The 23,382-nt window shown below is 34.6% G+C and overlaps 1 protein-coding gene across 2 annotated transcripts in view; it reads right to left on the bottom strand.

Annotated features, from left to right (window-relative positions):
• MAPK9 (mitogen-activated protein kinase 9) overlaps positions 1 to 23,382 on the bottom strand; it is a 27,976-nt gene continuing 4,594 nt past the window's right edge. The window contains exons 3-12 of one of the 2 annotated variants that reach the window (XM_010578897.1): positions 21,288 to 21,417; positions 20,055 to 20,113; positions 18,919 to 19,057; positions 17,009 to 17,174; positions 15,650 to 15,721; positions 11,259 to 11,441; positions 10,211 to 10,335; positions 9,623 to 9,686; positions 7,925 to 7,996; positions 1 to 7,147 (exon numbers count right to left, since the gene is read on the bottom strand). In XM_010578897.1, the coding sequence (XP_010577199.1) occupies positions 7,005 to 7,147; positions 7,925 to 7,996; positions 9,623 to 9,686; positions 10,211 to 10,335; positions 11,259 to 11,441; positions 15,650 to 15,721; positions 17,009 to 17,174; positions 18,919 to 19,057; positions 20,055 to 20,113; positions 21,288 to 21,417 (1,153 nt within the window). In that variant the 3' untranslated portion in view covers positions 1 to 7,004. Of the gene's footprint in view, positions 7,153 to 7,924; positions 7,997 to 9,615; positions 9,687 to 10,210; positions 10,336 to 11,258; positions 11,442 to 15,649; positions 15,722 to 15,951; positions 16,024 to 17,008; positions 17,175 to 18,918; positions 19,058 to 20,054; positions 20,114 to 21,287; positions 21,418 to 23,382 lie in introns of both variants that reach the window. The other variant, XM_010578896.1, reaches the window with a different exon arrangement.

Below are 23,382 nucleotides of genomic sequence, written 5' to 3' on the forward strand. Positions count from 1 at the left end.
TTAAGTATACATATTTATTTGTAATTTTACAGTGGCTTTAGTACTGTTTTACGATAAGGTTTTTGGAGGAAAAAACCCCCAAAGCTTCAGAACAAGGCTTTAACTAGAACTTCAGAAATAATTATTGACAGTTTTCCTTATGAAATTCTAGTTTCCTTAAAGAAAATCAATCCAAAAAACAAGGAAGCATGACTACTGTCCATAAAAAAAAACCAAAACCAAAACAAAACAACAAAACCCAGAAAACTTTCTAGTCATCCTGAAAACAAAGTCCAGCATCAGACAAAATAGCCACTGCACTGAAAGGAACATGTTCCTATTGCACAAGCATCAAAAATGAGATATGACAATCAAAGCCTAATTTCATAGGCAGAAGAGGCCACATATATGTGTAATTAGACTTCAAAGCACATCTTCCTTCTGAAATTATATACCATACTATAACTAATATTAAGGCCATAAAATCAGAACACTGTAACAAGTGATAGGGCTTGATGCTACTTTTTGTGACATTTGGTAAACAGAAGGTGGGAAAGAGGGCCAAAACAAGACATACAAAGCATTCTGAAGGGAGTTAAAACCTAAAGGCATTTCAAAAGAAACTCTCAAAGAACTAATTTTTGGAGGGGGTTTATTTTGAGTCATTAGATAAAACTGGATTTCATAACAAATCACTCAAGGAGCCTATTATACTCCTTAATAGCATGTGTTCTGGAGTACACTATAGAATATATTCTCTGGAATTAACATTTGAATTTGTACGAAAACAGTTATTTCTATTTGTTATTCCCTCTTTAAAATAGAAGAAAATTGGTATAATCTTTATAAATTACCTTAATGACCTGGTAAGGCTTCACTGTACTGAGTTAACTGCACACAGGTTATCTGTGGTTTCTCTTAATTAGGTATCTTGATTACACTAAACTGCTAAAACCACCTGGGGAACCCAACATGTCATGTAATTTAAAGAAAAGGATAGTTATGTATTGCTATCTTTCCTAACTGTGTTCATTTTATTAGTGTATAAGACACCTGAAAGCAATAGCTCCAAAGAAGCTGTAACTACCATGAAAGTTTAAACATTTTAACTTCAGGAAAATCTGGGAATCTGATGAAGCTGAAAATGCACATTAGTAATTTTATAAAGTTTGGCTTGCCACCATTTAAGAAAATATAGGTATCAAAAACAGACAAATACACTGCTAACCATCTGTTACATTTTCTTTTAAAAAATTAGCACCAATTTAAGCATCTGAATTCATAGAAAAGCTAGTGACACACTTGGTTTCTCAAAAAAGTTTTTCCCCATTAGAAGACAATACAATAGCATATGCTCACGGGTATTAAATTAGCTTTGTTATCAGTAACAAAAATGACTACTGTTGCAGGTAGTGAACATAAAATGTTGTTCTTACCCTATTACTTTCTCCTCTGCTTTTGTTATCCTAAGAAACTATGGTGTGCTGAACTACAGACCTAGCCTGGGAAACAAATACATGTGTACTTGCTTAAGTACACCCTAGAAAGTATCAGGGTTTCAGACTAATATTTTAGAGCAGGGACACTGTCTTCCTGTGGTATTCATAGAGCATCTATTGCAGAGGACTCCCAATAAGCAGATGTTCTGGCCTTGCCACAGCATATACAACTACCTTATGATGCATAGCCAAAACTTAAAAAAAAGTTTTTTGTTTAAGAAAAAGAATCCTAGTGCTCATAGCTAGCTGACCTTGCTATAGGAACAAACATCGCTGGATCTTTATATAATAGATGGCTAGGTAGTCACATTGCTATTCAAGTCACCCTACAGGCATTTGAGTACAAGATGTTTCTCAAATGATCTCTTTCTAAGTGTTAAATTTCAGCCCATTAAAAAAAAATTCTAATTTAAAATCTCTGAAAACAGGTTTGTATTTAAAGGAACAGGCTGATCAAATCTATCAGAATAACAAAGATTGCAACCAAAATTTAAACATATTAAACATTTTATGTCATTCCTTTTTACACCATATACTGGTTGTATTTAGAAGAATCCTAAAGTGCTTCAAACCCAGCAATTAATAAAGTTGATTTCTTTTGTGCAAAACTGCAAGCACCTTTTCAAAAAATAAGAAGCAGCATCAAGGAATAAAAACTTAGTTAAATGTATTTTCTCTATTTTGTTTTGAATTCTTGGACCAAAATAATTTGCGATATTTTCAGTAACAAATTGCAGAAGAGTGCATTTTATTGGTTTAGTTTTATACTGGACTTGTTATACACATACTGTTTGAAATAGCGGACCCGGGTAAATTTATATCCACAAAGCAACACTGTGGGATTGAAATCCAACAACTAAAATTTTAGCTACAAAAATAGTCATTTTATAGAACACAAACAGAAACGATGGTTATCTCTCCACTTTCCTCCAACACTAATATGAGAAAAGATGGTTTACTTAAAACATTAGTTTAGCTCCAGACTTTTTTAGCATGCAGAGCGGGCAAAAAATAAAACTGATTTGATAAGTTGTGTAATAAGCTTTTAGAACATCACTACCACTCCTGTAATAGACAATCTAAAATACATGTAAAATAATGAGCCAGAATACACTTTTTCTGTCATATTTCAACATGTTAAAAAAAATAATCAAAGACACTCTGGAAAAGCAAAGAAATCGCTAGATTCATCTATAGGAACTCAAGTCCAAATTCTGCATCTGGGTGCAGGTGTCCCTGGATCAAAACCAGTTTTGAGCAGGAATTACACAATACACAACCCAGGAAAGAATTTGGTTCCCAGTATATGGTATCACTAAGTTTAGCATCAAGCCCTGATAGAATCCATATGACATAAGTAGAATATACAGACAAAGGCTGTTCAGCATTTACCCCCCACCACACTTAAAGTACTTCCATTTCAAGTGTCACAATTCAAATGAAACACTCCACACAAACTGTATTGCTGCAAGACTGAACCCGTACTCCAAAACGGCATTATGTTCAGTAAAGATTTGTCTGCACTTTAACATCTGAACTTCCAGCACACACCAAACCAGAGGACTGCACTTCTGCCAAAAGAAGGGTCATTCACTCAGTTCTTGGAGACACGGTATGTAAGCTGTATTTTGAATGTCTAGATCCTACTTCATTCATAAAATTAAAATTATAAGCCAAATACAGTCAGATCTAAAAAGGAAACCAATTTAGTATTTAAGATCCTTCCTTTTGGAAAAAAAAATTAAACATATGGAATCACTTTTTTTTTTTAAATTAATTTTGAATAAACACATATGCTCTGTTAGGACTTAAAATAGACAAAGAAAACATCAAGAGCCCTCTGGTTCCTAACAGTTTTTGAAACTTACCAACCAACTAGTTAATTTCTAGTTAAGGTTGAGTTTAATTTTCATTATTGTGGCAAAGAAATGCAAACCCTTACCCAAAACATTACAAAACTTCAAAGGCTGTTTGCAAACACTAGTTTCCAGTCATTAGACTAGTTTATTTTGTATGATCCATGCAGACAAAGCCTTAATTTTGACATTCATTTCTTGTCTTTTTCAATAAAAAACCTAGACTTGTCATATCACAGTATTTCCCCAAAGCACACTTACAGGCTGCTTATCCAGAATTTCAAAAAAACACCAAGCTTCTCTTTCTAAGGGTGGTTGTTTTTTTGTTGGTTTTTTTTTTGAGGAAAAATTATATGAGCACAGATGAAATGAACTGTTTGAAACATACTCCATTTCTGCAATGCCATTCAGCTACTCAGTGTTCATATATTTAACATAATGTTTCTGGTAAATAATCTGATTGATAGCCATAGATCCCTCTTTTTTTTCAGGTGAGCAGTTAAGATTACAGATTGTATCTACGTTGACCACCACTTATTTTTAGTCATATTTCATAAATTGTTTATGTATACTGCAGTAGTGTTAACACTATACAAAGTCTCTCAAAGAAAAGTAACATTCATGTTTACAAAACTGAGCAGGTTTCTCAATATATATATGTATACACACTCTCGCATATTCTTAATCTTTAAATACATATAAATATTTATAAATGCCAAAGTGCAAAAAAATGGTCAATTGCATCGCTTTACATACATGATTTTAGTATTAGGAATAAAAGTGATTATATTGCACACAAAACTCTCTAAACTTTTAAACCCCTATCAAGTTACACGTGTATTTTGTTTTCCATCAGTGATGAGGTTCTCACAGCATTGACGACCATTTCACAAACATGGCACTGAACTTAATCTGCAGTCAGGAATACAACTATATGTATATCATCTGCATGCAGTGCATTTATAGTCTGTATGTGCACACTGAAATAGCATGGGAACTTTAGCATGCATCTATTCCACACGTGTTTTTCTGAATATAATCTGCCTATGTGCCTTCTTGAGATCAATATTCATTCAGGTTATTAGCAATTTGGTTTTGAATTATACTGGAATCAAAATCCACAATATTCACAGGCATTTCAAGCATGCTCCAAAGGCAGTAACATTTCTGTAAAATTCTGAAGCTTCAATGTATGCCATAGCAAGACAACATTAAAAAAAAAAATAAGGTATGAGACAGCTTTTCCTACAAGATTTACAAATAAACACAGTTAATTTCAGGGGGTTTTTTGTTCCAAGAGTACATATTCAAGCTAACAGTATGTACTAGGAAAAGGTCAGATACTAGTTCAAATCATGGAGATAGGGCAGTTGTGCTAAAAAACATTAAAGACAATTTGAATCACAGAATAATTTAGGTTGGAAGAGACCTGGAGGTCATCTGGTCCAACTCCATGTTGCTCTGAGCAGCCCAAGACCAAAAGAAAAAATTCAACTCTGCAAATACCCAAAAGACATGGAAAAAAACCCCAAACCCTATCTTTGTTGCGTTGTCTTCTAAAGCAGTAACTGTTAAAATGAACATAGCACAGTGCAACTTCCATTGAAAAAGATAAAAATAATGAAAAATTAATTCCAGTATATTACTTCCATAGTGAATCACTAATGTTCATTTTGAATAGGTGTCTTCAGTAATTTTAACTTACACAAATAATAAGGATTCAAAAAATGCAGAACGGCAACCTGTACTGTTCTGCTATATGGTTAACAGGTATTTTAAAATGTTTTTTCCAGTGACAAAAATGCACTAAAAGTATTTCACATATAAAACATCAGTATCCAAGGATAAACTAAGGTATCTGTAGGTTTAAAACCAAACAACAAGAAATAACCCAAGCCCCAATATCCTGCAATTCAATTTAACAGAATTTTAAAAATCCAAGATTCCAGATGACAATTCTGAAGTTAAAATCATATTAACTACTTTGTTAATTTTTAATTTTTTTTAACCTTCTGGGACAGTAAAAACTTAATATTTTTTGCTACAGCAAATTAAACTATTAAGAAGGGGTATCATTTTCATACAAGAACAATGTTTGCACAAAGAGAAATTGGTGCTTTTCAAATTGTAAGGTCATAAACAACAGACAATTTTCTTTTACAAGAGAAATATGTCAGTAATGCAGTGGCTGGCTGGGCCAGTATATTTTATAAGTTCTATTTATATATTCAAGTCAAGAGTATCTGGATCAACAGCTAAATATAGTGCCTTTAAGAAAGTGGTGTTTTACCTCATCTTGTACATCTCTATTACTCTTATATAATCTCACACGCATGCACACACAAGATCCTTTAGCAAAACTTCACACCTGTGCACTCCAAAGTGAATGTGCACAAATTCACAAGCATGTAGTATAAAGCAATTTAAGCCCTACTCTACTGCAAATGCATTTTCCATTCAACATATTGAGCAATGTTTGTATTACCCGATTCTGAAAACTGTATTGATAAGCCTGTATTGAAACAGCAAATAACCTCCTCTTCTCTGACACCGTATTTAGAAAATATGTATTAAATATGTTTTCCTCCCCCAATACAAATGGATGGGTTTTCCTAAGGCGAGAATAGAGCTAAGCTCTGTTAACTAAATACTTAATTTACAAGTGATTCAAAACTACTGTATTTTTATTTCTTTAATTACTCGCTAGAAAAAATGGACCCATAAAAAAAAAAAAGGAAAACCTTTATGCAGCTCTTTTTGAGGCTGCAAGTCTCTCCAATTCATCTGTCCTTTCATCAGAGTTTGCAGTGAATGAAGAGCATCACAGATATAATTTCTTTTTCTGTTTGTTTTTGTTAAAGGACCAGTATCACAAGCTAGAAAATACAGAACATTTTAGCACTCTCTCCCCTTCTAAACAGGCATTGCTTCACAGATAAGTCACTCATCCTTCCTTAAGATTTAATTAAGCCACTGTATCTTCCATCCACATTTAAAAAAAAAGAAAAAGTTAGAGACACATACTCATAGGTGAAATACAAAGTAATGGCTGTATTCTTTAAACTTCACGTTTATCTCTTCTACAAGAAGATACAGAATTGTTGGAAAGTGAAGACAGAAAGGGCTCAATAAAAAAAAAGTGCTATGTGGAAGAATAACTGCCCTTTAAACATAGTACTGAGAGCGTTCAATGTGTGAGTTCACACTTACATACAACACTCCAGTCATTAAATAAAGCAAACCGCCACAGTCACACATTAAAACAAACTTCATAGAGACTATACATTCAAAAAATCTACTAACGAGCAATACTGTACTAAAATGTAAACAACCATTGTGTCACAGAAGCCTGCCAGTTGGAACTGAAGATTCATGAACCCACTTAAGGAGTTATTGGCTAGAAGTCTATTATAACTGCTCACCTGAAATAGGCTGAAACAAACAAAAGCCTATAATAGTGTCTAAGGTTTTTTTCTTTAGACATTGATTTGCTTTCATTCTACAACATTAAGCAGGCAATTTCATAACAACTGAGTAAAAAAACAGGCATTACTTTAGCACAACATGCAGAACATGGAGTTTTTCTACTTGGTTCCATTAACTTACAAGCAATTCAGGCCCAATGGAAGCAAGAGTTCTTTTCCAAAATCAAGTCTGCAATCCTGACTGATCATCGACATCCTTCAAGGGGTCCTGTCAAGGCATCGAGGCTGCTGTCTGTATCTGAGGCCAATGTTTGCTCTGTTGACATGGATGAAATGTCATTGATAGATGATGACTGGGAAGGACTCGTGTTGCTATTCACTGCTGCATCTGTGCTAAGTAAACCAAACATAATAAAATCTGAGGCAAGACAATATTGCAGGTACAAATAACCACACTTACAGGCTCTGAGCACCACTTGCCCCACAGAAATCCTTAGAAAATAAAGAAATTAATAAAACAGTAGAAAAGCAAGCACTAAGTTCCCTAGCACTCAAAACCTAATGTGAACATTAAGAGAGGAGATTTTTATTTTAATCCCTCTTGGGTGGGGGGGAGGACAGGGGGGACACGCAATGTACGGTGTGAATAGTGACCTGAGTATCAAGAAATCTAATAGATACAGTTAATAAAAGACAGTACAATATTCCAAGGACTGAACCAAGAGAACAGCGGCAAACATCAAGGATTCAATCATGGGCATAAATACTTTGCACTATTAACTGCTTTAAATAAGCCCTAATGATATTTAACCCTGCATGAAAGGGACTCATTCATGTAAAGCCACAGAGTAAGCATTCAGCATAAAAGGTATCTATGCAGCAGGTGATGTACCATGGTATCAATTATTTCATTTGATGACTGAGCCCTTTGGGGAGAAGGCAGCTCAGGGTGTTGGACACACAAGACTTCTTAAGTTTTTCTACAGCTTACTTCATAACAGTGAAAAACTACTGCACATTGATCTCCAAAGGCAGATCAGAATCAAGAGCCTTGAACAAAAGAACTTTTGCCTACCTGGATTATTAAGCAGGATTTCTTCATTTACCAGTGCAACAGATCAGCACTATGTAGCATAGTTACAGAACTACTGAAACAATGACTAACCTGAGGGCTGATCTTTTACCACACCATTCTTGCTCCTTTCTTCCCAATCCATTACTTCTTTGTATATTAATTCTTATGAGAGAAGGGTGGGAGGAATGAAAGATGAGACAGAAAAAACATTGTAAGATCACAGAGGATTTGTATACAATATACATATGTGTAAAGGTACAATGACATGGCTAAGGGTCAGTCTAGAACTACAACAGTATAGGTATTTATTTTCCTTTTTTTTAAAAAAAAAAAAGGCCTACAGCAATGATTAGAGAATTCTATGAATTTTCTTTATGCATTGCAGAAAAACACCAAGCATGTACCAAAATCAACATATTTTATAAATAGAATAGCTGTCCATTCAAAAATAACAGCCATCTCACCCCCCAAATTTATGTATACCTACTATGCACTAATATTAACTGTAAAAAGAAAAAAAAATATTTGGTTTTTAAAAACCATATGGATAACCCCTTTGGAAATTTTACTTTGATAACAAAACCATACACAAATGTCTTTAAAGAGTGATCTCCATAGATACATTGACGAAAGTCTGGAAATTCTGAAGCAGGTTAAACAATTAATATATTGCATGAAAGCCCTCATTTATTAATCAAGGACAATTTAGGATAGAGGCTCATGAACAACTACAAAAAAAATTAGAGCTGTAACTTTAAAGGAGCATCTATTATTCTGTTTGATATGTCTGTAGTATGGTTCATGCAAGATGGCTTACCTCGGCCCCTTCTAGAGCAAAAGGATTATTACTGCTGCAGAGCATCAGGTACACTTTAAGTTATACTTTCAAGTTAACTCAAAGTAGTTTAGTCTTAATGTAATTAAGAGTAACAATATTTAAACAGATTAAGATGTCTAATTCTGAGCAACAACATTTACAAATGGATTCAATTAGATTTAACTGATCCATTTTAATTTTCCACCTTGCATTAATCCAAAATAATTTGAAGTGTACCTGTGCAGGCATGCCCTAAAGAAAATAATATATAAAACAGAATCGATACCTGAAATTTATAAAGCTATTTTACAAAACAAGTGACTTCCAAAGTACTAAGCAAAAGATGTCTATCAACCTTGGTCCTCTGATAGTAGATGTGTAAAATCTGAACTGCCTCACAACTTAATGTTTTTGACTAGAACTATAAGGTGTAATTGATTTCCATACCACAATTCTGTTTATTCTTTAAGTCAACAGTTTAACCTATTTGGTCAATAAATAAGCAATCATGACAGAAAAAAAGACCACCAAAAAACTTTTCCGCTATTTAAGAACTCTAGAACAAATTAATTGTAAATATTGTCAAGAGATATGGCTTAAATAATGCACACTGTGAAGAGGCACGTGTTTCTCTTTTAGAGAATTTTCTATCATGCAAAAACTCAGAGATTACAAACACTTAACAACAACAAAATACTTAGGAAAAAAAATGAAAACTGCAGCATTTTGTTGAATAAACTTCAGAATGTTACATGTATGTATATGTACATACATGTGTGTATATATAGATATTCATTCCAAATAGAACATTTTTCCATTATTGATTTCTTTTCCGATTGCCACAGGCAGTACTGCATGACTGGAATAGTGGGTTCCAGTCAGTTACACAATCCAGCACACATGTACTGCAAGCCACACATTAATAATACAAGTTATTACAATAAATGTCATTTGTCATGCTCACTTTTTACCTTTCCATTCTTCAATTGCATGTTCTCTTTCTTCCAGTTGTGCATCATAGATTTGAGGTGGAGGCTACAAAGAAAAGAAAGTCTATAGTATATCTACTACATCAAGTTAGCACAATCAATCATAACCAAGAAAACCTAAAAATGACAACTTTTTTAGCATTTTGTTACCTTCATCTTTGCCAGTGTATTCCCTATACCTCAAAGACATATTCATTTTACAACTCCAGAATTTGCTTTTAAGTCCTGCCTCCCACTGAAAGGCTGTTTAAAAGCATCAACTAAAATTAAACTCATTGTAAGGCTTTATGGGGCCTTAGAGAAAGTCCCCTTTTCAAAAAGCCCTCATTTACCACCACATAGGCAACTCTTCCTGTAAAGTAAAAGCAACCATCAACAACCACTTCCAAAATTGCATCAGCTCCACTCCAGCAGCTGCTCTTCAGGTGGTTCTGCCCCTAAAGTTGATCGGAAGGCTTTATGTGTGACTTTTGCTACCTGAAGAATGAGTTCAAAGCATGCTCTTCACTAAAAGTATTCTTTAAAGTTATTAAACTGATGTCTTAAGATTTATTTTAAATGCAAACTTACAGCTTCTGCTTCAGCTGGATCATACCAGACAGTAATATAAGGATGACGTAAGGCTTCATCTACAGAAATTCTCTTGTCTGGATCTACTACAAGCATTTTTGATAATAAATCTCTAGCTTGGCTGGCTAGAAAGTAAAAATGAAAAGAACATACATGTAAAAGACCTGTAGAGTTTAATGCCTGACACAGAAAACGACTACTGGGAACATAGGACATACACTGTAACAGACTTCACTGCGAAAACAGGCCCACAAATCCAAGCTTTCCTATACAGCTACTTTTTTTTTTTAATGAGGTCCCACCCCTTTAATGTAAATGGTTTGTTATTATCCAAAATAAACCCTGCAGCTGACACTAACCAACCTCAGTTTTGAGTAGTTCTGCTGTTTACATGGGTCACAGTTTATTTGGCACTAACTACTGAACATAAAACATACTAAACATTTTTAATAAGCTTTTAAAAATACATCTTGGTACAGTAATGATCTAATTTCTGCAACATCAAATTAGTTTTTCTTTTAAAGGTGTTACTGCACGATAACTGGCTACCCATTGTTGCAGTGGCATTTCACTGACATTTCTTTTTTGTCTGAAAGATCACTAAAAATAAATAGGCTATAACAAGTTGTTTTATGTAAAAAAAATTTTGACCATCTAGAGAATATAAAAATGAAAAAAACCACCACCTTATATGAGTAATTATCTTAAGTCAAAATATAGCCAAAATGAATTATATGCCCACATCAACTAGAAAAAGATAATGACAAATAACCTCCATAACAAGTATTACTTTCAGAGAACATTTAAACAAAAGACATTATTCAATGGATTAGAATTAAGAGAATTAAATAGAATACTGTGGACAGGGAAGTAGTTCTGTGTTTAATGACTACTACTAAGATTTCAGGACATGTCAAATGAAAGAAACAGAAGGTATGCAGACTCTAATGTTGACACCTATTGCAATAAACATTTTATATTAGGGTTTTTTTTAATTAAATGCATTGCAGACATTTTAAATTAACATCTTAAAAAAAAATCCCCTTACTTTTTAACTTGTCACGATCAGATTCTGATGGAAATATCCAGTCTGGGAAGAGCTCCTCAAATTTAATACCAGGATATTTTGGCCTGTTTTCTACATAATTCCTCACTGTAGGCTGTAGTTTCTTCATGAAGTCTGCTGATGGTGTTCCTAATTGTTCAATAACTTTATTCCATTGATCAATATCTGCACCATATCTTTAGGAAAATCAGCTGAAGAATTTGAAGTCTGCACTATACAAAAATATCACTTACAGAAATCTGAAAAGTTAATGAAAACTTGAACAAAGGACACAAATACGAACTTTATTCTAGCATCAACAGTATTCTGAGCTGCCATGCAAAAAGCTAGATTGACATTAAAAATAAGATTCAGATTTTGTAATCTTAAGGACAGGCTAGAAGTGCTGCACAATGCATTATGCTTAAGTATCTTTTACTAATTATTATCTATTGGCTAGTATTGAAAGCAATACTATTTCAGAGCCCAAAGGAAGCTTTATTTGGCAATTGTATCCATAGCAAAAAACCTATAAGGACAGAAAAGAAAGGCTGCTGTTGAATCCTCTGAAATACAACATAATACCATAAACATTTAAGATACTTGAAGGTAGGGAAAAATACATGAAAACAACTAAAGCACAAATACATCCCATTCAGAGTAAAGAATTTCGTGCCTGTCTCCTAAAGAAATTAGGCTTTGGGTTGTAGGGTTTTTTGGGAGGGGCTGGTTGGATGGTTGGTGGGTTTTTGTTGTTTTTTTTTGTTTTGGTTTGGTTTTTTTGTTTGTTTGTTTTTTTTCTCTAATTTTCAACTTCAGAAAAGGTTCAAAGGAGTTCTGAACAATGAATCCAGATTCCTTTAAGTTTTTAGCAGGGTCTTTTGTGTATCAACTGTGGTAATACTCAAAGACTACTCTGTTCTGAAATTCAGAATTTAAATATTTTATAGGAATTGTATGTACAAGCCACAAGTTGAAATTCTGCCTCATGTTTCTTCTGGACTGACCCTTCTCCCTCTTTCAAGGGAAAGCATTTCCCCTAGACATGGTGACACTTGTTATCAGAGGGACACCAGAGTCCGCTCTGAATGACCCCAGTCAGGATAACAAAGCTCTTTTATCACACTGAGAAGACACTGCATTAGTATTTCTGATATTTAAGTTTACTCAGATTTACAGTTTACAGTTTTTCCTGATAAAAAGAATGTGCAATTCCAGCAGAGTCTAACCATCGACCTTGCAAACATTCATAGCTAAATTCATAATCTAGCACTTTCCTATCCATTCTCATAGATAGATTTTGTAACAAAAGTATGCTGCACTTCGAATTAAGATGTATTTAAAAAACAGTGAGGTGCTTTTATTTCAGTTAGTGTGCCAAGAATACTAGAAATATATGTATAGTCACTGCTTCATGCTAAGACTTTAGACTTCTGATACAAAGATTGAAAATATTTACGTATTGAATACAGTCCAATGGAAAACTTATATTAAAATCAAAATTAAAAGTCAGTATTGTTAACTCTCATGCTAAAACAAAGCACATACAAAGAAAAATTTTAACATACATCAGGAAATTTTGTTCCTAGCTGGAAAACTGATTTCTGTGAGATCTCCACCAATCTAGATTCAAGAAGGTGCTTTTTCTTTGAGTAACAGCAGTCTGGTTAGTCAGCTAATCAAATTAGAGTCCAGTCTATTGCGCCCTCAGAGCGCTGGGGGGGAAGGCAGAAAAACTTAATGGCCTATCCCACTTCAGTAATAAAAAATGGAAAAAAAACATGTCTCAGTTGCATTGCTTCCAAGTGCTTTACAGATACTGAAAAATTAAAAAAAAAAAAATTCCCCAATATAGGGTTGGACTTGAAATAAGCTAAGCCTCTTATCAAAAACCCAAATTGGAAAAAACCCTTAATTTCAATGTAAAGCACACAGAGCATGCTATGCGAATAACCTTGCAACCTGCAGACAAAACTACCCTTCCTGCTCTAGTGACCTCGGGGTCAAAAGTAACCAGAAGTTTAGCCCACGCCAAGTATATCTACCTACTTCCTACTTTTTAGGACTCTGGAAAAAGAGAAGTTGAAAACAGAGTCCTTATTAGAATCACAAAGCATGATTTTTCCCAAGAAAGCATGAATACCCCCTTACACTGTTTACATCAGTCAGGCAATTAGCTTCCTTCACCACCTGGGCAGAAACAGCATTAAATACACTCTGGTGCTGCTAGGCTTTCCATGATTTCATCTTGGGTACCTACGTTGCCTGGTTTTTCTACATTTCTCATTTCCAGTGCAACAGCAACTGCCAGTAACTCAGGCTTCTGCAGCACCAGTCAGGAGCAGGTCCAGTGTATCCATCGCCCCGGCAACGCAGAGCATCTCATTCCACCCAGACCATGGCTGCAAGCATCCCGGCGATCCCCATGACCATACGGGAAAATATAAACTATTGACTCTAAGAGTAGGTTTTCCTGAAGATAGCCAAGGGCACATCATTAGACAACATGCTCAACTTGGTTCCCTGCTTTAAATCCTCAAATACTAAGACATTTTAAAATTTACATTAAAAAACAAACAAACCAACCCAAAACACAGTCCAAACAAAAGGAAAGCTTCATGGCTGTGCACACCAGCATCACCCGTAAACCACACTGTCAAAACAATCCTGCAGCTGAAAGTAAATAAAAGTGACAATCTGACTGAAGCAGTTATCACTCAAGAAAAGTTTCAACAACACGAACAATTACCAGTATTTCACATTAAAGAGAAATTAAAGTCTTACAAGAAGTAAAAAATCCTGTAAGTCCAGCTATGCACTTCACTAAGATACTGGGGGAGGAAACTCCTTGGAACATAGACTGGTGGAGCTTCAGTGATCTCCAGAGAACCACAAATGATAACTTGCATATTCAACAAGTATGGACAAAATTTCCTTCATTTATTCATGAATAAATCAAAATAGCCCATGCTAACATGCAGGTGAAAGACATATAACATACATGAAGAATTGTGTTAGGTTGGTCTGAAGGCTTCAAAAGGCAAAACAATAAGTATAGAAAGGAAGAAAGGTGGAAAACAAAAAGACTTCTTTAACAATTAATCATTTGTACTACTAAATAATGCATGATCAACTGCTGAAGATTAGTGTCATGAAATTTAGCATTAAAATTGAAAGTCCTCCTCTATAAGATACCTAGGTATCTGTGAACATGTACTTGATATTTTTAGCAGTGGACTCAACTTTTCCTTGCTGAAGAGCAAAAATATTCTTTCTTCAAAATTTTGGACCACTAGTAGCTATAGCTTATAACCTACAGCCATAACTGGCAATCATGGTTTAATTACATCATCTGGATTCTATTTATTTACTGATCAATTTTGAATGTCTAGTCCTACAACACTACTACTTTGTAAGATATTATTTATAAAGGATGAAACTGGTTTTCCTCCAATTTTTATATTTGGAACTTGGTAATGAGTCAAATGTTTTAAGTTTTGTTTCTAGGAAAATATTTTGAAACACATCAAAATCTTCAAAGAAAATTCACTTTATTAAATGATCACTTCTGTTCACTTAATACAGTGTAAAGACTTGTTTGTGATCCAGTGATGTATTATTGAGATTTCCAATCTCTTAAGGCATGAAAACATATATATGAGGTTTTTGTTTGTTTTTAATACAGTAAAATTTCTTACAATTACTATCATACAAGAAAGCAGAATTTTATGAAAACAAACCTGGGTCAAAAATATTGAAGAGAGAAATGGAGGAATAACAATCTTACAGAAAAAGTAAGCCCAAAATAAAATTTTCATAGAAAGAAACAAACTCCAAAAAGAAAAAGTTTTTCTTTTTATATTAAATAATAGTAATAAAAAAAGATTTCTCATGCAGTGTGCTTGCAATTAGGACACTGTTGCCCAGCAAGTGCTAGTAAGTAAGAAAAAAAATCTGATTGAAACTCAAAAAATTGTACAATAAAAAAAATGAGTCTACTGTTCAAATAGTAAGCAAAATCCATGCACAGTAAAAAGTAACTTTGTAGGCTTTTGCTTGTAACACTTATCTACAAAGAACAAGAGTAAGAAAATATACTTACTACTATTTATTTTTTAAGCCTAACAGTATCTTTTTTTAAGCCACAAAAGCTGAAGCTCTTAATATAAATTCTATGGATTCAACCAGTACAAATTACATTAAATATAGTCTACTATGAAAATAAAATCTAAAGCTCAACAATTTGGTTAATGACACTAACTTCAAATCATACAGTAGATCTATTAAAACATATTATTGATAATATTGTTTATGCTTTTATACTTATACAGATCAAAATAATTGTGTTTCTGTTGGAAGTAGAATAGGATTCAAGGATGACTAGGGAAGGATACGATCAGTGCCTTGGAATATCACACAACCTTTCACCAATTCTCCCATGATGCACCCAACTGACCAGATATCAACTGAAAGTAAAAATGAAATGGTAAAATTATGAAGTATCATGAACAAAAGTGAGGAAAACAAACAAAAACATCTAGCATCTACAATAAAACACAACAATGTGGAAAACCAAACTGCTAACGTGAATTTTCAATCATATCAACACCAACTGACTGTTGCTAAATTTTGTTATTAGCATTTTGTAAAATATAATCAGTATTTACATTTCTGAAACAACCGTGAAGAAGGATACAATCTCTTCCTGGGAACAGGACTTTATGGAGGACCATTTCTGCCATAATGCACCCAACAGACCAGATATCCACTATCATATGTTAGGTGCAACAAGGACAAAAGATTAAAGAGGTTTTTTTTAAATACCACAATTATTTATTTGTAAGCTCACGCTGTATTCCTACAGTCCTGCAGATAATTTCTTTTTTGTCCCATCCAGAACAGCCTCTACTAAAGCTCTGATCCACATTGACACTTGCTGTATGACAAGCTGACTTGCACATTAATGAAAGTTTTTTTTCATTACCACTGGCCTAGCAAGGTCCTGCAAGTCCCTTGTTTTACACAGCCAAAGTTACATGTATACAGAAAGCATGGTATCCCCAACCCCCGGTGATAAAGCAAAAAGATGTACTAGCATAGGAGTCCGGAGGAGGCAGCGTATTACTCCACAGCTAGTAAAAATCAGCAGGTAAAACCCCCAATAACGCAAGTCAAGGACAATTTCCTTGCCAGCAATTTTGTTGGCTCAACATTCAATATAATATAACACCCAGCCTCTTTGAGTGCTATGCAGATTGTAAGAGAGTATAAGCCATGGTTTATGATAGGGATCTGAAACATTTTAATAATCAGAGATGCAAAAGGGGACAGACTGTCAAAAGAAGATGCTTCAGAATAAAATCACATTGATAAAAGGGTTTATTGTTTATATATTGATGGTTGGTTTGTTGTTTGTTTTTTTTTTAATATCATCCAGCATAAGCGTCTCAACAGTTTTTTGTAGAATAAAAAAATGGCAACAAGACTACAGGACAACATATGAAAAGATATAACAATAGCAGGGGAGAGGGAACAGTATATGTTAAATGGAGATAGGCACACAGAGCAGAAAACTATTATATTCTCCAAAATTATTACAGCGTAATTTTTGTCATTTCCAATACCATGATTAACATACTTTAACAACAGACATGGCGGGGGAAACCAGCCTTCCCTCCCCCTTTTAAAGCTGTTATGTTCTGAGACAGGTACGCTTTTGACAAAAGATTTAAAGTGTTACTCCAGCAACTTACCATTCTCTTTATATCCCATTCCAAGGATAACCTCTGGCGCTCTGTAATACCGTGTTACTACATATGGAGTCATCATAAAGTTAGTACATGCTGTTCTTGCCAGTCCAAAATCAAGGATTTTGAGCGTACAATCTGATTTTACTACTATGTTGCTGGGTTTCAAATCCTAACAAGAAATTACTTCAGTTAAGGAAGGATCAACATACAGAATAATACACACAAACCCCTCCACAGTCAATATATGCCACCAATTCACTTCATTAACAACTGCATATTCCTGCTCTGATGTATCTGCTTATTTACAGACTAGAGACATGTTAAATTCTGCACAACTAAGTACTCGAAAATATTCAGGGAAAACCAGAATCAAAGTTGTCTGCAGAGTCTTATTTTACCCATTTGTGCACTGACGGTATGTATAGTCAGTTACATAATGGTCTGTATATACGCACAATGTGTACATATATCTGTTTCCTTTGACACATTACGTGGACCTATTTTGGGCATTAATAGTTGCATGGTAAAGGAGACTGCATTCTAAATACTGTTATTATTAGGACACAGATCGTAAAGAGATCATGAATTAGTCAAGTATCTGTAGGAAAAGGAGTATCCCAACACAAAAAGCATTAATAAGTGTATTTGTTTATGACAGATAAGCCACCTGCAATACAGTGATTAGCAAATTTCACAAAATTAGGAGGTAGTGAAAACACAAAAGTTTTTCTCAATCTAATCAAGAGTTTCCATTCCAGAAAGGTCATTTTGTTTTGGTCCCAAATTAAACCAACCTAATAATGCTCACCACTTTAGCTTTTCCATTCAAATAAGCCTCACACCTCTGTTTAGCTATTCATAGCGTGGTTCCTGTCATTACCTTTTGTCTTGTTCAACCAGTATCAGTTCTGCTGATCACTCCGTTAGCACCTATGAGCTCAAATTTCTCAGCAAATGCTGTCTCTCCCCTTTACCTCCAAATCAGAGTCAACACCTCAGGTGGAGTTCAGCTGGAGTTCCAGCCCTCCCCGCTTCAGTCCCTCACTCCATAATTTGAGGAAAGCCCAGTACCAAGACTATCGGGATACAGATTTAAGCTAATGATATATAACTTCCTGGCTAATACCACAGGATTTTCAAGGCAGGTTTTTTTCAGCAAAGTAAGGAAGTAGATCTGTTGTAATTTATATAGCTTCTCAATTATGTTTATGGATTGAACATAACGAAAAAAAGCACATTCAAGTAGAACTGGATAGTTTTCAGCCACCAGGCAAAAAAGAAAGAAATTTAAAAGGCAAGTGTGTCCAGGAAGTAGGGGAAGAAAAGGAAAGGAAGAGAAAACAAGCAGAACTGTCAAACAGACTGGTAATGAAATAAAAAAATAATAATAATTAAAAAAAAAAAATAACAGCAGCAGAACAACAGAAGCAGAGAGATATATGAAGCCTGCACGGGATTTTGAAATACTGATCATTTACAAACTTTACTTTTCCAAATCATAGAATGGTTGAGGTCAGAAGGGACCTCTGGAGGTCATCTCATTCAACCCCCCTGCTCAAGCAGGGCCACCTACTGCCAGTTGCCCAGGACCATGTCCAGATGGCTTCTGAATATCTCCAAGGATAGAGATATTTAAGAGGTAAATATTAGATTTTAAAGACTCATTCTTTAGTAATTTGAAAGTTCCACAGATACTCATGTTTTATCTTTTAATCAGTTCGGCGTTAGTTAAATCCAGAGAGCTAACCTGATTTAAGATCTATTTACAATACAGTATTTATCTTTGAACTAGAAACAATCTTCAGGTTTAATAATATTCTTATGAATGAAATAACAACCCGCTGCCTTCCCCCCTGTTTCCTAAGAACATCTGTGTTCACAAAGAGAATCGTTAATGATCTAATACTACCTACTCTGTGGATGATACCAGCTGAGTGGAGATGTTTGATACCACATAGCATTTGGTAAAGAAGATAAGACATTCTTTCATGATCCAATTCCATATGAATAACCTGGCACAAATTTGCATCCATCAGCTCCATAACCAAATATCTAAAGCATAAGAAAAAAAGCATTAAGAAAACTCAAGTCTTACTTTTCATATCAGGTTTAAGCTTAGCATAAGAGATGTTTATTAAAAGTCAACTACTTTGCTAACATAAATGTCAAAAAGCTTATGATTAAAAAAAAATCATACATGACCAGTGTCAAAATTATCTATTCAAACAGTCTTACTATCAAGTGTTCAGTCTGTCACAAGAGATTAGAATTCCACTAGTTTTATAAACAGTAATACTGAAGAATAATTCTGAGTTTATGCAGCATGAAAAAATAAGACTGACTGAAGTTGATGCAGAAATTGCAGACATTGCAATATATCAAAAAAATATGCTTCTTATCACTTAATTTAAAAAAATTACAAAAATTAGCAAAATCACAGTAAAAACTAAGGAATTATTCATTTTCAAGTTAAAATATCATCTGCTTACCCCCTTCAGACACACACACTCCCCCATTTACCCTAGAAGCCCATTCACAAACCACAACAGCATATTCACTGGAACCTATGAATACCCCACCAATTAAATCACCATGAACCCTTTCTAGACCTACTGCCATAGCTTGCATAAAAAAAGAAATATACTCAGTTCTTAACTGAGGCCAAAAATACTGTTGTGCTGATGTGACTGGTATGACCAAAAAAATGGTATCAGGTTATTCAGACCAAGTTATTATCCTGAGGTGACCCGTTTAGCTAAAGGACAATGCACACAAACCAGATGCATATGCAATCAGCAAAGTATGGCAAACAGATGAAGAAAAGGTATATAACCTTTTTTTATTTCTCCACTTCCACTTATGCATGTAGTGAAACAACTTTCTTGGTCTTTCTTAAAGAAATCTAGAAATAAAGACTAATTAAAGGCTAAATTCAGCCTTTAGCTACCCTCTGCTTTCAAAGCGTGAAGTCTGTAGGACACTGGAAATACAGCTCCAGGGCTTAGGCCAGTATTTTTCAGGAAAATTAAAACAAAAATCTAGTACTTACACATCCTGAAATTCTTCTAGTGACTTCTGTGGTGTAAATACATTTAATAAACTAATTATCTATAAAATAAAAATAAACATTAGAAGAAACTTCTGCTTTAATTCACATAAAAATCCACTATTGCAGAAGTTGCTATTCAAAATCAAATGCATGCTGTTACTATATACAATTTGAATGTTATTTGGCTTCCCTTAATTCACATGCGCTGAAAAACTGCCAATTCAGAAATAGTTCAAAACTGCAGCATGTATGCCAAAGGAACTAAGACAGAACAAACCCACTTTTTTCTTTTTAAAGGTATACGACACCTTCTATCTCCCTCCCAGTGCCTGAAATATATCCCTTTTTCCCCCCATAAATAATAATATCTTATTTTAAATCACACATCTTGCAAGGAATTTTAACCAAGACTGTCCAACAACACGTACACAGAGATGCCCCTGCCATCCCATTAAACTTAGATTATGGTGTACTATTTCTAGAAAAACTGCTAAAATTACTGTACTGCCATCCTTAATAACCACCTTGCTTTTATTCTGCTACTTCTGGACTTCACCAAAAACTTATTTAAAAATCAATCCTAAAAGGCTAATTGTCTCCAGGAAGTTTGAGACTTGAGCGCACAACTTCAATGATCAGTAAAGTTTCTAGTTCATGTTAGTATCAGAACATAACAGTCACACAAATCTTATATTCTTGTACTTGAACACTGAAGTATTGACACTAAGGCTTGTTATTTCAGAAGGTTCAAAGACTTTAAAATATATGTGTATTGTCCGTAGTATTTCACTTCTGTTTACCCATAAATTTAGACAGTGCTGCACCCTGCAAACCCCACCAGTTAAACACTTGCCTAAGCTCAGAAGTTTTAACTACAGTGCAGTTACAAGAGCCAAACTCACAAACATACCCACTGCCAAACAGGCTTTGCTGCAGTACAACTTAGGACAAACGCAATACAGCAAGGCCAGCTCTATAAAGCTGACACTGATGGTAAACCTATACCAACAACACATCAAAAGCCACCTCCCCTTGGCATTTCATACTGCAAACAGCTCACCCAATAACTTAACCATACATTGTGGAGAACTGCATTACCCACAGCAATTCTTTCCAGTCTCTCTCTCACTATTTTTCCATTACTTCGGTTACTAATAGCAAGTAAGAGAGCAAATCCTGAGCTTTTTTGACAACTTACAATAATGAGGGAGAGAAATATAAAGACAAACTTACATTTTTGTGATTGACGCATTTTAAAAGAACAAGCTCTCTGTAAGCCCTTTTTGCGTGGGTTTGATTCTGAAAAGGACGACTCAGCTTCTTTACAGCAACATTTATTCCAAGGACTGTATCAAACGCAGCACTAGAAGTTTTCAAAGACAAACAACTTAAGTTGAAGTCTGTTTGAGGGAGAGGAGGGGGCAACAGGGAGACAGGAGAGAGGAAAGAAATCAAGATTTGAGACAAAGCTTATCCACTAAGCTGTTATATACTAACTTAGTCCAATTTTCATTTAGAAAACAAACCTTTAAAATCTACACATCCTTTAATAAATACAAACAGGTTAAACAGAAGCCACTGACACTCATCAGAAGTCTTCTTGCTCTCCTTTCTGTCTTAAGACCAAATCTGCTGACTCAAGACTCACATTCAAAATTGCAAGACCTAAAAATATTTTAAGCTTATTTGATATCAAGAAGCATTTCAGTTGCATAATCTGTATATTTGGAGTATTTTTTTTGGACACTGTTGCTGACTGACAGTCATTTAGTAATTGCAATAGAAATTTCTCTTTGGTAAAGCAGAGTCACAACCATGTCTCCATGATCCATTCTGCAGGCATCAATACTCTCCTGTATATGGATAGTTTACAATTATAAACAATTGTAGTGCCTAGCAGAAAATTACATTCATCATCTGGTTTTGGCGAAAAAAAAAAATAAATAAAAAACCCCATAGAATTGAGAAACATGAAAAACTCAGATTGCGGGGAGGAATACAAGAGTTTAGAAGTAACATGGCCATTAATTTTATCTTGTTTTTCAGTTGTGCTTGTTCCCTCTGCAGTTTGAGGTCAAGGTGTAAACTTGCTTCAATAGCTGTAAGAATCTAAAGCTAAATTATCTGTACCTGCAAAACAAGACTAAAGTGGAAATATTCTTCATTATTAACACACAGACTATTTGGCAAAACATATGTGAATTCATACCACAAACTACTCAAGAGCTCCAATGTTTAAATAGGTCCAGTTTTAAATAAGGATTCCCACATTACTCTATTTCCATTTAATGTTACTTTTATAGGGTAGGAAAGAATTTTCATTCACATGTATTTTCCAAGCATATTTAAGCTCTTTGTGAGCTCCTTCCCTACCTCATCAAGATATGCACAATACCAGACTTGAAAGGACACATTATAGTACTCTTACAAAAAGCACAGCTCTCCTGTGGTAACAGCAATACTCAAATTGTATGAGGTTTACCAGCATCAATTCACTGCTTTCCCTACTGGAAAAAGCAATACCACCACAAAGCAGGGCTCACCCATGAGATGTTTTCTTGGAGGCATGTCCCAAATTACACGTCCCAAATTTGAATGAATGTGCCACTTGCACTAAAGGCTTGCTAGCATTTATTTCAGCTTAGTTCTGTGAAATATGTAAGTCATTATTCAATGATACGATCACTCTCAGATTTAAAGCCTTTATGTCTGTATAAAACAAAACACAAAATGGGAGGAAGGCAACTGCCCATTGACAACCGGAGAAATTATTTTCCTCCCAAATATGAAAGCACTGATGTTTCAGTATTAACTTCACCTAGAAGATGCTATACGTAAATTTAAAAGTTTTGCATATGTTAATGACTTTAACTACACCTGGGAATTAGTATAAAATCAATAACCAACAGGGTCTGCATGAACTAGCTGTTCAAGTCAATCACAGGTCAGCAGCGGACAAAGGAGCAATTTTAGGGGAAGTGTCCCTTTTGTGATCGGACATATACCTGATATGTCAAGGCTCAGTCTGAGCACATATGAAGAACTCCACCTGAACATCTTATTTTGCTCATCTACATGGCAGTGACTGACATTGGAGCTCCCCCCCTCCAAAAAAAAAAAAAAAAAGAAAAAAGAAAAAAAAAGGCGGTCTGCTACCTACACAATTCAAGGGGAAGAATTAAAAACAGACTGGTAGAAGAAAAAAAAATTGGTAAAAGAATTATGTGAGTATGCATTTATTTAATTTACTGGGGGGGGGAAATAACCTCTATTACCACCAAGACCACACTTCTAAGTATCACGTAATTTTATATAAATGAAAAAAAAA

This window comes from Haliaeetus leucocephalus, unplaced genomic scaffold (assembly GCF_000737465.1).
Source record: "Haliaeetus leucocephalus isolate CR32 unplaced genomic scaffold, Haliaeetus_leucocephalus-4.0 Scaffold656, whole genome shotgun sequence".
Taxonomy (NCBI): domain Eukaryota; kingdom Metazoa; phylum Chordata; class Aves; order Accipitriformes; family Accipitridae; genus Haliaeetus; species Haliaeetus leucocephalus.